At 44.0% G+C, this 14,823-nt stretch overlaps 1 protein-coding gene across 3 annotated transcripts in view; it reads right to left on the reverse strand.

The window, feature by feature from the left end:
- Positions 1–7,638: 7,638 nt before the first annotated feature.
- Positions 7,639–14,823, reverse strand: part of LOC142256092 (NXPE family member 2-like) — a 340,673-nt gene continuing 333,488 nt past the window's right edge. For 2 of the 3 annotated variants that reach the window (XR_012727480.1, XR_012727482.1), the window contains one exon: positions 8,270–8,349. Coding sequence is in view for 1 of the 3 variants with exons in the window: in XM_075327612.1 (XP_075183727.1) it covers positions 7,814–8,349; positions 11,987–12,170 (720 nt within the window). In the remaining 2 variants the exon portion in view is untranslated. Of the gene's footprint in view, positions 8,350–11,986; positions 12,210–14,823 lie in introns of those variants that run through there. The other variant, XM_075327612.1, reaches the window with a different exon arrangement.

Consider the following 14,823-nt stretch of genomic DNA (forward strand, 5'->3'; position numbering starts at 1 on the left):
TCAGGAAGAAAATTGTGGACTTGCTCAATTCTAGTTCATCCTTGGGTGCAATTTTCAAATACCTGAAGGTGCCTCATTCATCTGTACAAACAATTATACTCAAGTACAAACAAGATGGGAATGTCCAGCCATCATAACACTCAGGAAGGAGATGGGCTCTTTGTGCCAGAGATGAATGTGCTTTGGTCAGTCATGTGTACATCAACCCAAGATCAAAAGCAAAAGACCTTGTGAAGATGCTGGCGGAAGCTGGTAAGATTTTGTCATTATCCACAGTGAAACGAGTACTGTATCAACATAGGCTGTTACCAGGAAGAAGCCATTAATTCAAAATAATAATCAAAAAGCCAGATTAATGTTTGCAAATGCACATAGGAACAAAGACCTTCATTTTTGCTTATATGTCCTGTGGTCTGACAAACTAAAGTTGAACTGTTGGCTATAATGACCATCGTTACGTTTGGAGGAAAAAGGGAGAAGCTTTGAAGCCTAAGAAGACTATCCCAACTGTAAAACACGGGGTGACAGCATCATATTGTGGGGTTGTGTGGCTGCAGATAGGGCTGGTGCACTTCACAAAATAGATGGCATCATGAGGAAAGAAGATTATCTGGCAATACTGAAGCAAAATCTCAAGACATCAGCCAGGAACTTAAAGCTTGGGCACAAATGCGTCCTCCAAATGGACAATGACCCAAAGTATACTGCCAACCAAACTGGTTACAAAGTGGCTTATGGATAACAAAATCAGTGTTTTGGAGCGGCCACCATAAAGCCCTGTGTTAGGGCCAGGTGGACGGGCAGACCCAGGAGGTGGATCCACTGGGCCGAACTCCTCCCTGAAGGCAAGGGGTCCGGTAGCCGGAGCACTACAGGTAGCAGGATAGTCCGTGCAAAATAGTAGAATGTAGAAGTCCCTGGGACCACGGAGTCACAGATGGTAGTCCGGGTGACGGAGCTCAGGTTCGGAGGCCGAGATGTTGTCAGGCGGAGTCCGGAACCGATGGAGCGAGAGGACGGATCACCACAGGGATCAAAGATGGTACGGACTGACGGGATGGCAGGTAGTCAGCGTGCGGGGTTCGGGAATCGGCAGGACCGGATGGCGAGGCAGGAGCGGCTCTAGAAGAGAGACAGGTGAGTATATCACAGGGACAAGGAGACCTGACTCCTAGCTTAGGAAACACGAAGAACAGGCCCCGCCCACTTGGACATTAAACCCCTTTATACCCTGTACCTGTGTGTTCAATATCCTGTCTGTGGACGCTGGCCCTTTAAGAAAGGGTCAATGACCGCGCGCGTGCCCTAATGCGCATGCGCGAGGCCCGGGTGCCAGAAGCCAGGGCAGGGAGCGGCGAACAGGAGGCAGGGGAGCTGGGCCGGAGCGAAGCTGACAGCGGACGCTGGGAGCGGGGACCGGGACGCCTGGGGATCCTAGGTGAGGAGGCCTGGAGGCTGTGGAGCGGTGGACGCCGGACAGAGGAGCCGGGGAGCGCGCCAGGGAAGCCGGGGAGCGTGGCAGGGGAGCCGGGGAGCTGGACAGGGGACCCGGGGAGCGCGCCAGGGAAGCCGGGGAGCGTGGCAGGAGAGCCGGGGAGCTGGACAGGGGACCCGGGGAGCGTGACACCCTGATCTCAATCCTATTGAATATTTATGGGTAAAGCTGAAAAGGAAGGTGCGAGGGAGGCAACGTACAAACATGACTCAGTTACATCACTTCTGTGAGGGGGAACGGGCTCAAATTCCTACCAACTATTGTGAGAAGCTTGTGGAGGGAGATCCAAAATGTTTTACCCAAGTCATACAGTTTAAGGTCAATGGTAGCAAATACTAATGAAATGTATGTAAACTTTTGACTTTGAAGAAAGTAATAAAAATAAAAACATTCTCTCTCTCTCATTATTCTGGCATTTGCCAAATATAAATAATTTTGGTTCCTAACTGACCTTAAACGGGAAAGGTTTATTCTGATTTCATGTCAGATAGTGAGAAAAACCTGCAGATGTGTCTTTTTAGATAGTGTATGTAAACTTCTAGTTTCAACTGTATGTAAAGACACATGCATTAAGCACCTAGAATATGTGATAAACCTGATATTTCTCTTAGATTCCCTTTTAAGCTGAGGACATCTTTACACCCCCCTTCAAATTTTCATAAGCAGCTTCAAGAAGTAAGCATGAATTGGTAGGTTTGTGAGTGGTTGGTTCATCAGTACTTTGCATGTGTGCTGCCCCCCGTCTGTATCAAGGGGGGCTTCTGCATCCTGTCAGTGTATGGATTTGTTACATGTGTGGGTAAATATGGCTGCCTTTTTTCAGCAATGTTTTCTCAGGTAACCAATTACATAAATCTCTGCTGGTGCTTTGCGCCGTTATGTTGGTCCGCCTCTCTCCCCTGAACATATATATATATTCCCACCCCTTCTAACCTCCCCTGGCCCTTCTAACCCACCCGTTAAACTATTGACCCCACAGAAAACCCGCTCTGCACCCTGCAGCCAAATTAACCCTTGGTTGCCCTGCAAAGAAGAGTCATTGGTAACTACGCTCATGGTTCTGCTATGGCTCCGTTCTGCCTCAAGTAGGCCACTATGTTCACTTCTACCATATTTATTCTTTGCTCTTAGGGTACCATCACACTAAATGACGTACCAGTGATCCCGACAACGATATAACCTGATAGGGATCTGGGAGGTCGCTGGTTAGATGTCACACAGTCAGACATTACCAACGACGCAGTAACGATAGAGGTCGCAGTAGCGACCTGTATAACAATCTTGGCAGTCATTGGGACACTGTCACACAGCGTCAAACACAGCGATGTGTGCTGCCCTGCGAGAGCCCGATGACCAAAAAATGAACCAGAGCAGTGTGCAACGATCAGCGATTTCACAGTAGGGGCCAGGTCGCTGCTTAGTGTCACACACAGCGAGATTGCTAATGAGGTCACTGGTGCGTCACAAAACTTGTGACTCAACAGCGATCTCTCTACGTGAGAAGTACCCCTTAAAGTGGCACTTAGGTGACAATCCTCGGCCTTGCTTTGTAATGGTGGCTCTCTTCTTCCTAAGGCAAACTATAACTGAGTGTAGGATGAAGCTTCTTGCATACTCTTTTTTGTCCCTAACTACTTCCATGGACTGACATGTTAGCAAATGTCATTCACCCCTTACGTCTATCTGGGCGTCTTACTTTTTACTGAAAGTATTGTTTGCAAATTCTTCTGTAATCTAGCATAAAGCAGAACATACAATTTGTACAAATCTAGGAGGCATGGGCACACATGCTAATACTAACCAAAAAGAAATAAAAATCAGCTTACCGTAGGGCTGTCAAGAAGGAAGCCCCTGTAGGTGCGTAGAAAACTCCAAGGCAGTATTCCCAGGAAATCGCAGGATCACAAAAGAAAGAGACAATTTCTAGCACCCAATGAAAGTATTCCCAAATTTTTATTTCATATTAAAATTATAAATCCATTTATTGAAGAACAATTAAAATCCAAGAAAGTGACATTACAAATTGAAAGGAGACATGTAACTTACGCGTTTCAGACCCCTAAAGCAAAAAATAAATGGTTGACATTTATACGTTGAGATAAGATGATTGTTACTGAGTGATAAGTTTACATTTGCTTCTTATCATTCAGTAACATTCATCTTATTTTTATGTCTCGTATTTATTTACCTGAATTTAATGTTACTCTTCCTCCGTATGGAATTCATGTGTTAATGTCACCATCCATTCACAGTTGAATTTTAGGTTGGGATGTTACTCCTTTCCTGTATAAACTCTTTGTCGAAATGTCATCCATTTATTCATTACTTTACCTATAAATAAGGACCTGTTTTGGGAGTCCAAAATGCGTAAAGTCAAATGTCTCCTTTCAATTTTTAGTGTCACATTCTCAGATTTTAATTGTTCCTAAATAAATGGATTCATTTTAATATAAAAAAAAATTGGTGGGGAACTTTCATTAGGTTATGAATATTTTCTCTTCCTTTTTTAATCCTAATACTAATGAAAGTGTGACATTTCTTTACACTCTGTGTACATCACTTCAGACATTGCTCATGCTTCTCAGCAGCTTGCTGTCTGTATATGTAAGACCTATCACGGCTGTGTCAGTCGTGTGGTTTCTGGCCATAGAAGGTCACAGCGTTTGTTTGCACAGAATGCTCCCTGACTTTCTGTTGTTCCTGTTGCCCGTATTCATTGGTGTAAGTAGGTTTCCTGCTGGAGTCATCTCTCCCCTTTTAGACCTAGCAGGAGCTCGACTTCCACTCAGCCGTTGATAATCAGTATTCCCTTGATACTTAAATACCCCTTCCTTCCTTGGACTAGTGGCTGGTGATATTATTCAGTTAATTCAAGCCTAGGTTGCAAGCAGGTGGCTTGTACTCCTCTGTGGTATCATTGCTGAAAACTTTGTTGAACTTCTACCTGTGTCATCTGTGGATAAGTAGTTCATGCTTGTCTCCTGTGCATCCCCCTTGTGTCTTCTATAGTTGTTTAGTGGGGTTCGCAAAGAGCTCATCCTATCCATTCCTTATTTAGGGCCCAGCACTAGGGATACTTAGGGCCAGGTATCCGACTTGGCGCATAGGTGCAGAACCTATTTAGGGTTGTGAGGGACCCCAGGGACCAGTAGTTGGTTTGGTCAGGGGTCACCATCTTCACTTTCCCTAGACACAGGGTTTCCCTTCCCGTTCGCTTGGTACTTCCTAGAGTGACAAGACCAGTGGCAATTCTAGAGAATCTATCAATGTAAGGAAAGGAAATCCCTTGCAATGCCTACCTGGCATTTCATTGGATTTGTTGCACAGCTGTTACACCATCTATATATATAATTGCCTTATTCTGTCTGTCTGTCTGAAATTGTGTCCTTACGGTGACACAAAGCTGATTGGCCGCTGGGCTCGCCATGGCCCCGCCCCCCCACACGGATTGGCCTCTCGCCCCGGCTCTCTGCAGGCCCCGCCCCCCTCACGCAATGCACGCTCGCTCTGGCCCAACTGACACGGAGCCGCGACTCCCAGGTGAGTACACACACACACATCAGATCACACTCACTCTCACACTCACTCTCACACACACCTCACACATCACAACATGCTGGGATATCGCTTGCTTCTACACCGGCTGCGTCAGGATCCCGGCAGCGCCAGACATAACCTTGCGATGCTGGGATCTTGACGGAGGCCGTGAAAGCTGGTAACCATTATACACATCGGGTAACTAAGGTCCCTTAGTTACCCGATGTGTATCATAGTTACCAGTGTACACCGGCTCACACTCACTCTCACACACACCTCACACACACATCACATCGCATCCACACATCAAGGTCCTGCAGCTGCGGAAAATACAGACACATAACAGCACACACACATAACAGCACACACATAACAGCACACACATACACACACACAAATCAGATCACACTCACTCACACACACACATCACATCGCATCCACATACTCACAACATCCTGGGATATCGCTTCCTTCTCGGCGGCGATACTGTGCTGTTAGCTTCCAGGACCTGCGGGAGGATCACATGGCCAGAAGCATGTGATACCTCCGGATGTTGTGAGTATAAGCGCGTATGTGCGATATCGTCAGTGTCTGTGTGTGTGAGTGGATGCGATCGGGTGTGTGTGAGTGGATGCGATCGGGTGTGTGTGAGTGGATGCGATCGGGTGTGTGTGAGTGGATGCGATCGGGTGTGTGTGAGTGGATGCGATCGGGTGTGTGTGAGTGGATGCGATCGGGTGTGTGAGTGTCGGCAGAGGAGCACGGCGTGCTGGAGGAGGCTGGGAGCAGAGAGGCTGATCATGGGGAAGGCTGGGAGGAGAGAGGCTGATGCTGGGGGAGGCTGGGAGGGGGAGGCTGGGACGAGGGAGGCTGATGCTGGTGGAGGCTGATGCTTGGGGAGGCTGATGCTGGGGGAGGCTGGAAGGAGAGAGGCTAATGCTGGTGGAGGCTAATGCTGGTGGAGGCTGATGCTTGGGGAGGCTGATGCTGGGGGAGACTGGGAGGGGAAGGCTAATGCTGAGGGAGGCTGGGAGGAAGGAGGCTGGGAGGAGAGAGGCTGATCCTGGGGAAGGCTGGGAACGGGAGGCTGATGCTGAGGGAGGCTGGAAGGAGAGAGGCTGATGCTGGGGGAGGCTGGAATGAGAGAGGCTGATGCTGGTGGAGGCTGATGCTTGGGGAGGCTGATGCTGGGGGAGACTGGGAGCGGAAGGCTGATGCTGAGGGAGGCTGGGAGGGGGAGGCTGGGAGGAAGGAGGCTGGGAGGAGAGAGGCTGATCCTGGGGAAGGCTGGGAAGGGGAGGCTGATGCTGGGGGAGGCTGGAAGGAGAGAGGCTGATGCTGGTGGAGGCTGATGCATGGGGAGGCTGATGCTGGGGGAGACTGGGAGCGGAAGGCTGATGCTGAGGGAGGCTGGGAGGGGGAGGCTGGGAGGAAGGAGGCTGGGAGGAGAGAGGCTGATCCTGGGGAAGGCTGGGAAGGGGAGGCTGATGCTGAGGGAAGCTGGAAGGAGAGAGGCTGATGCTGGGGGAGGCTGGAAGGAGAGAGGCTGAGGCTGGGAGGAGAGAGGCTGATGCTGGGGAAGGCTGATGCTGAGGGAGGCTGGGAGGGGAAAGCTGATGCTGGGGAAGGCTGGGAGGACGGAGGCTGGGAGGAGAGAGGCTGATCCTGGGGAAGGCTGGGAGAGGGAGGCTGATGCTGGAGGAGGCTGGAAGGAGAGAGGCTGATGCTGGCGGAGGCTGATGCTGGGGGAGGCTGGAAGGAGAGAGGCTGATGCTGGTGGAGGCTGATGCTTGGGGAGGCTGGGAGAGGGAGGCTGATGCTGAGGGAGGCTGAGAGGAGGGAGGCTGGGAGAGGTAGGCTGAGAGAAGAGAGGCTGATGCACACACACACACACACACACACACACACACGCGCGCACTGCACAACACACCACACACACACACACACACACACACTGGGAACCACAAACAACTGCCCTACACAGACACCCACACACACAGACAACGCTGCACAGACACAACACCCAACACACAAACACCGCGGCACACACAAATATACGCACATACCGCACAACACACACATTGCACAAAACATACCTCCCCCCAAAACACACCACACACACACAAACCGCGCAACACACACACACAACGCTACAGACACACAGCGCTCTACAAACAACGCAACACACGCAACACACATACAACACCGCTCTCACCCCCCGCCACACCCAGACAACACCCAGAACATGTACAGCGCCTACACAAACACTTGGTAACTACACACAACAACATCTCTATATATATATATATATAACAAAAATCATACATGAACTACACAATACGTAAATTCTAGAATACCCGATGCGTAGAATCGGGCCACCTTCTAGTATATATATAAGCACATAGTAATCAACATTGGATTATAGATAAAAACAGATATGAACAATAATTAAACATTAACAGTCTGTAATAGTTAGATTGTCCGCAATGTGTATTCATGTAACTATAGTCTGTGATATTTGTGAGCGGGGAGTGAACCACTTTTCAACCCTTTTACACATTTATTTTTGTATAACAAGATAAATAACAGGGCTTCCATGTCACACTGACTATATTCATATTATTTTGCCTATGGTCACGGAGTTATGTTCCCAGACCCTGCACCACTACCAGAACAAGAGAATCCAGAGATATTTTATTATGTACTTATAAATAAAATTGATATGTACACCCCTATACCAGAATAAACTTTTATTTTAGCCACATTGTCCTTGCACAATTTTTAACAGATATATGTCATTAGCATCTTAACCTCATTCAGAATAACCTTCTCTGGAGGATGAACATCCTTTGCATCAAAAGCATTGGTCATGTCCCAGCCATTAACAAAGCCAACATTGAGGCCTTTAAGGATAATTTCCATAATGAAATAATGTATAGAAGCATGAAAATCACTGAGACATTCATAATCCTTCTTCATGTCACTTATGTTCTCAGTCTTAATTATGACTTTAGTTTCAGGGCTTCTGCGGAACAGACGCTCTATAGCACGACGTATATTGTATAGTCTCTTAATGAAGTAATTAATGGGGTAGGATCTGAAGTGCACTCCAATATTCAGTATGATCACAGTCCGCGTATCACCTCTTATTAAGTCAATCTCACGAGCAATGGTGCGCTCCTCTTTCCACGATCCATATGAGGTGGTAATAAAAGGGAAGGTATGCCTCTTCCAAGTAATTTTCATATTCCGCTGTAGGTCCAGAATTAAAAGTTGACGTGACCAATTGTCTTCATAAAGATTGAAGTTTTGGAGTGCTGAAAAGTATAGTATATAGATAGATAGATGTTACAATATTTGATGTTGTTTATTGTAAAGTCAATACTATATTTAGTATAGATTCTAGTGATTTCCCTAAAGGGATTTTCCTAGTTCCTAGATCCTATTCCAATAAGTAGTAGTGTAATAATAATAATAATAATAATAATAGCAAATACCTTCAATTAGAAATGTAGTATAATTTTCTTGATTATTTATGCCACTTATCTTTTGTGCAGAGCATTGTAGCAGCTTATGTATCCATGGTTACGACCAGTAGCAAATAACCTTAAGCTACTGTAATGCCCTGCACATGAGGTAAACAACATAGCTAAATAAGGAGAACTATATTACATATATTGGGATAGAATCTTGGAGATCAGAATAACCTTTTAACTTACTGTATTTGTTAATTATATTTTTATTGATCTAATACCGTGAACAGCAAAAAGGTAACAATGTTATGAACAGGGATGAGAAAATGCATTTGCCACTATTTGGTATCCGATGGATAACAGACTATTCGCACCATTCGGTATCCGATGGATAACAGGCTATTCGCACCATTCGGTATCCGATGGATAAAACAACATCCATTCCGATACTTTCATTTTCATTGATTATGGGCGGGCATTGGATTCATGTGATCGGGAGTCAGAGGATCTGACAGCCTGGAAATGTACGAGAGAGAGAGAGAGAGAGAGTGATTTGGTTTGAGAGCTGTTCTGGCGACTACGTTAAAGCCGTGTGCTCCTCTGACCACGTTATTCCAAGACACTAGAAATGCAGTCAGGCACCTTCTACAGGCTGTGCGCATACTGTTTGTGCCTTTTCCCATCCATTTCAGCCTTTTCCTCAGTCACCACAGCTCACCGTTAAGTCCAACGTGAAATTATTCGAGTTTACCATAGACTTATATTGCGCATCGTACATTCGTGCATAGTCGACTAGTGCTGACTTATTCGTCAGATATTCGCGAAGGCGGATATTTAGGTATTCGATCATCCCTAGTTATGAACTTTTGACTTTGAGGCTCCATATCTCCTCAACCACTACAGCATTGAGTGTGAGACTACCTTCATTTTGTAAACAATCATCTTGGCTATCTCATACATAAATTTGACTTGCAACTATTTAGCACATGATTAGTTTCTGTCTGCACCAGATTTCTGCATCAAATTTGCATCTCCGTCCGACCACCGTGCGGAGCTGCCGCCTGACCACCGTGCGGAGCTGCCGCCCAATCTACACTGCACCTACTGTCTCCTCCCCATAATCCTATAGAATGTAAGCCCGCAAGGGCAGAGCCCTCTTCCCTCTGTACTAGTCTGTCTACTGTAACTTGTATATGTATTTTGTATGTAACCCCCTTCTCATGTACAGCACCATGGAATTAATGGTGCTCTATAAATAAATAATAATAATAATAATAATAATAATCTCCTGGCAGAAAACTGCACCGAAACGGCATCAAAACCATTTTTGTGCTTTTTTCCCTAGAGATGCAGATTTGGTGCTGAAATTTATATACCATATTCCTGCACCAAATCTGCATCTCCTCACAAAAAATCGCATCAAGAAGGTGCGGATTTGATGCAGGAATGTGGTGCATAAATTTGAGCATCAAATCTGCATCTATTGGCAAAAACCCCCACAGTTTTCTGCTACGAGATGCACGTCTGTTTGAACTCCGTTCACCTGAAGTGAGGTCACTGAGTTCAATGGGGTGACTTGAGGTCAGTTTACTTGCAGTCACATGTGGTAACCTCCAGCTGTGACTGCACATAAACTCAGTGATGTCACCACTCACACCTGCGGCTGTCAGTCACTGCCTGCAACCGCAGCGCGGGGTCATGTTCTGTGCCCATGCACTGCAACTGCAGGATGTAGCACAGCCAGGATCGTTGTGGGACCTTGTGTGGATTAAGTTGGACCTAGGTCTTTTGGGAGTTAATTAAGGGGTTAAAGAGAGTGTTTTTTGTATTTTATTTCAAATTAAGGATTTTTTTGTGTTTGTATTTATCTCTTTTCACTTAGAGATTGTAATGGGGGGGGTCTCATAGACACCTTCCATTACTAACCTAGGGGTTAATTTCAGCTGTGAGCTGTAATTGATCAAATATATTACCCTGATTGCCACCACTCCAGGGCAATTGGGATGAGCTGGATAAAATGCCGGGAGTGTCACATCTTTTGGAAGAGACAATTCTGGGCTACTGCAGTCTGCTATTTTTAGGCTGAGGAGAGCTCAATAACCAGCCTAAGAACATCAGCCCCTAACTGTTGGCTTTATCATGGCTGGGTGTCAAAACTGGGGGGTATCGCATGCCATTATTGTAAATGTATTTATTTAAATAATTTTTTGAAAAACACAGATGGGGTCCCTCTTATTTTGATACACAGTCAAGATAAGCAAATGGCTGGGGGCTGCAGCCTTCAGCCATATGCTCTATCTGTGCTTCATAACACAATATGGGGGACTTACACCAATTTATTTAGTTATTTATTTTTACACCACTATGGAGATGCTGACAGCATGTGGGATTCCAAGCAAACAAACTCGCTGTCACACAGGGTGGGGGTGCTGTCTGATTACAACCAATCAGAGACACCGGGACTGCCGGTGGGCAGAGGAAGCAGTAATATATATGAGGGTAATGAGTGGCCCCAGAAGTAGTGTTACAGCTGCTCTGGAGACTTGGTAAGTATAATGCTCATGCTGTAATTCTCCTAGCCCTTTCTACCACCATTTTAAAGAACAATATTCACGTCCCCGTAGACTTATTTGGGGAGTGTCGTGCCCGAAGATATTAGGGATTCATTCTGGACCCGAACCTGGTTGTTTTTTTATATATCCGGTTAGACCCACTGATCCCAAATCTTTGCAGATTTGCCCATCTCTAGTAATGTCCAGTTCTCAATTCATAGTGGCAAGAGCTAAAAAAAAACATATAAATAAACGCTGCACATCTAGTAAAAGAAAAACTATATTTTGATCTTTATTTATATAGAAATCCACATACTAATACATATACATTTAAAAATAATTAAAAATATCCAAAGATAAGAAGGTACAAGATTCTAAGCTAAACTAGATCTAAATACCACCCCACATGAATAATAATCAACAAACAAAACTCAGGCAATACCGTTCCCCTGCGAAAGCTAACTTTATATGGGGATATGAATGGCTAGGAGTCTCTACATGGCTTTCTATAGATGCTCAATACTATTTCTCATATTTAGTTTGTTAATTTTTTGATCACTTCACTGTATGTCTGTCACTGTAGATATACTGCGATTTTTCACCACTATTTGCACTTTGTTATTATTGCAATATTGCACATGTATTTGTTACATATATGTATGTATTGGATTGATGTATGACTCTATTGCCTGAGGTTTGTTTTTGTTGTATAATTATTAACCATGTAGGGTGGTTTTAAGCCATAGTTTAAAAAAAGAACCTGTAATTTTCTTATCTTTGGATGGTTTTAATTATTTTTTTTGGTGTCTATGTACTCATCTGTCAATTTCTCTACAAATAAAGGTATATATATTGTTTTTGTACAGCCTTAAAGGAGTTGTTTCCCTTTATTTTTTTTACCATGGCTGCAAATTGTAATAAAAACTCACTTTTTAGTTTGCTCTCCATGTAGTAATACCACTGTTTTAAAGTTGAGTCTCCGAAGATGTAAATAAACTTCCTCTTAAGGCATGTGTCTAATATCTCTGTCAGGTTTTCATATGCAATCATACTGCATCCCTTTGGGTACCACATATTCTTCATCGCATATCCACTGGGATATTCTAGCTTCATTCCAATTTTGCATCTTTCCTTAATGGACGGACTGGAAGTACTCTCTGTTAAAACAAAATCATCAGTGCACAATACATTATTGCGATTAATCACATTTAGGAAAAGGAGGATGCTTTCACATTGCCACTTTGATGACATTTTAAAGGGGCTTTAAAGAGCGCCTTTCACCATTTTGAACATGGAAAACTGCCACATCATGGAGTAATAGCAAGCTGAGAAAAATGTAAAAATTTATTTTCTTTCTAAATCTCCATTGCACAAATATTAGCTTTTAAAGCTTAGGCTATATTTTATGCAAAGTTCAGTGGGGCATTACCAGAGATTTCTCTCTAGGGGCAGATATCTTTTCCCCTGCATGTGGTAAATCAATCAAAAGCAGGTAGCAGTGTGCAGGGGAGAAAGGAACACACCCTCCTCTCCTCTACTCATTTATAGCTGCAGCTTCTCTGTGGAGATTCATCAGAGCTGAGATATTTATCATTACAAACACTTCTACATGACATCTCATGGCTGTCAGTGTGGGGAGAGTGACAGCTGACAGCACTGTGAGATGAGATCTCAAAGTATTTGTAATGATACATAATTCAGTTATATATCATTATATATCAGATATCATATATCAGAGTTATATATCATTACAAACACCTCCAGATCTCATAACAGTGCTGTCAGCTCTCACCCTTCCCCCACACTGAATGCCAATGTAGTGAGATCTGAAAATGTTGTAATGATACATCTCATCTCTGAGGTATCTCTACACAGCAGCTGAATACATTAGGAGGAGAGGATGGCATGTTCTATTTTCCACTGTGTGTTGCTGCCTGTAATTAATGTAAACACTCTCACACACAGATCTCTGAATACCTGCGGCATATGAAGTTTTTTATGATTAATTAAAAGAGTCTGGATATGCCCCTATTTTCCTTCTTGTTTTTGTCAATCTCACACACAGGTAACGGAAAAAGGAAAGTCTGACGACAGGGAGATGCCGCACCTGCATATAAGTTGTCCCTCTAAAGACTGGAGAGACCTTAGATGTACAACTCAAACAACACGCCCAACCTGACTCGCTAAAAGGCTGTCAAAGGGTTTCTCGTACCTCAGAAGGACCAAATCGATGGCCTGCAACAAACTGCTAACAAGGGAGAGGAAAGTGTGCAGGAAGCTATAAAAACCCAAAGTGAGAAAACTGAAACACATTCATATAAGGTAGAGAAGGAGACATGAAGAGAGCCAGACGTAAGTGGATTAAGTAAAACTGACAAAAAAAACTAAAAGAGGTGAAAAGAAAAGGGGCTGTGTAGGAAAACAAATTGACTCACTGTAGGAACTAAACTGGTGTTTACCCAATAAGATAAATCAATTAGCTAATGGGCTCTGGAACTCCTAAGCACAAGTCCATCTTGAGGTTTAGCCAATAAGGAAGTGCAGTGAAATATGAACATATAATAACCAACTTAGAAGGTGATAGGGCAGACCAAAACAGGAAAATGACAAACACCTGGAGAGGAGCGAACCAAAAGAGGAGAACAAAGACGATTGCAACCATCAGCATTTGGACCGGGACGAAAAGGCAATACCTCTGTAGACAGTGGAACCGACCAAGCAGCGCAGGTGACTGGATCAAATCCTCAAACTGAGCCATTGCAATTAGTCAACCTCATAGAGGGGAAGAAGAACACGCCCCCAGAAACAAATGTCTAGTAACACCCAGTTGAACTTGGAATAAATTCTAGGCTAAACTGTACAAATTATTATCTCACCTGTGTATAGAAAAAAAATGTAAGAAATAAAAACTTTTTTTACTCAGTCTGGACTAAATATTCCTTGATATGGCCAATTTACCAATCTGATACTCATGAAATGTCCTCTTTAAATTCAATGTCAAAAGTAAATTATACAATGAATAAAACTTTAGACCAATAAGTCTTCAAATATTTCTCCACTATATGTTTAAAGAAAACTTATTGTCATGAACAGCTGGGTGGAATCTCGCAAGATCCACACGCTGTCCACCAATTTGTCACAATCAGACTGCTCTCTAGCGCCCTCTTGTCAGCAGGTCAATTTCAGTACTGCCGGACAATAAGTAAATGAGCCTGTTGAGCTACTAATGCCAAATATTGAAGGTCTCCCAGCATGGGTAATATCACCGATTCCCGCTAATGGAATATATATATATATATATATAAATATATCCCAATATCCCATACTCTTACTGGTAGCACCCCAATAATTCTACACAACAATAATTTCGCTGCCACTACCGAACTTTTTACAGGTAGTTCGGACACTCGTTCCAGATAGCAAAAGGCTCTTTGGGTTCGGGGATCATATATAGAGCAAGAGGAATGAAGCTATTACATTTTACATATTTAATCTGAAAATAGGCAATTTATAAAATATACAAGATGTTACAAAAGGGGAACAATACAAATACATTGTAGACAATTACATAAAAATTAAAGTGATAAATATTAAACTTACTAAACTCGTTCCATAAATGTGACGTCCGAATTTATGGAGGGAGGGTCTCCAGTATAAGATGGTACACAAACGGGCAGCACCACCACTTAAGTATGCCCTTCAGTACTGACCAAGTCTAAAAATGGGCTTCTGACTTTTATGACCTCAGCTTACCTGCCCATCTGTG

The sequence above is a fragment of the Anomaloglossus baeobatrachus genome, chromosome 11 (assembly GCF_048569485.1).
Source record: "Anomaloglossus baeobatrachus isolate aAnoBae1 chromosome 11, aAnoBae1.hap1, whole genome shotgun sequence".
In the NCBI taxonomy this organism is placed as follows: domain Eukaryota; kingdom Metazoa; phylum Chordata; class Amphibia; order Anura; family Aromobatidae; genus Anomaloglossus; species Anomaloglossus baeobatrachus.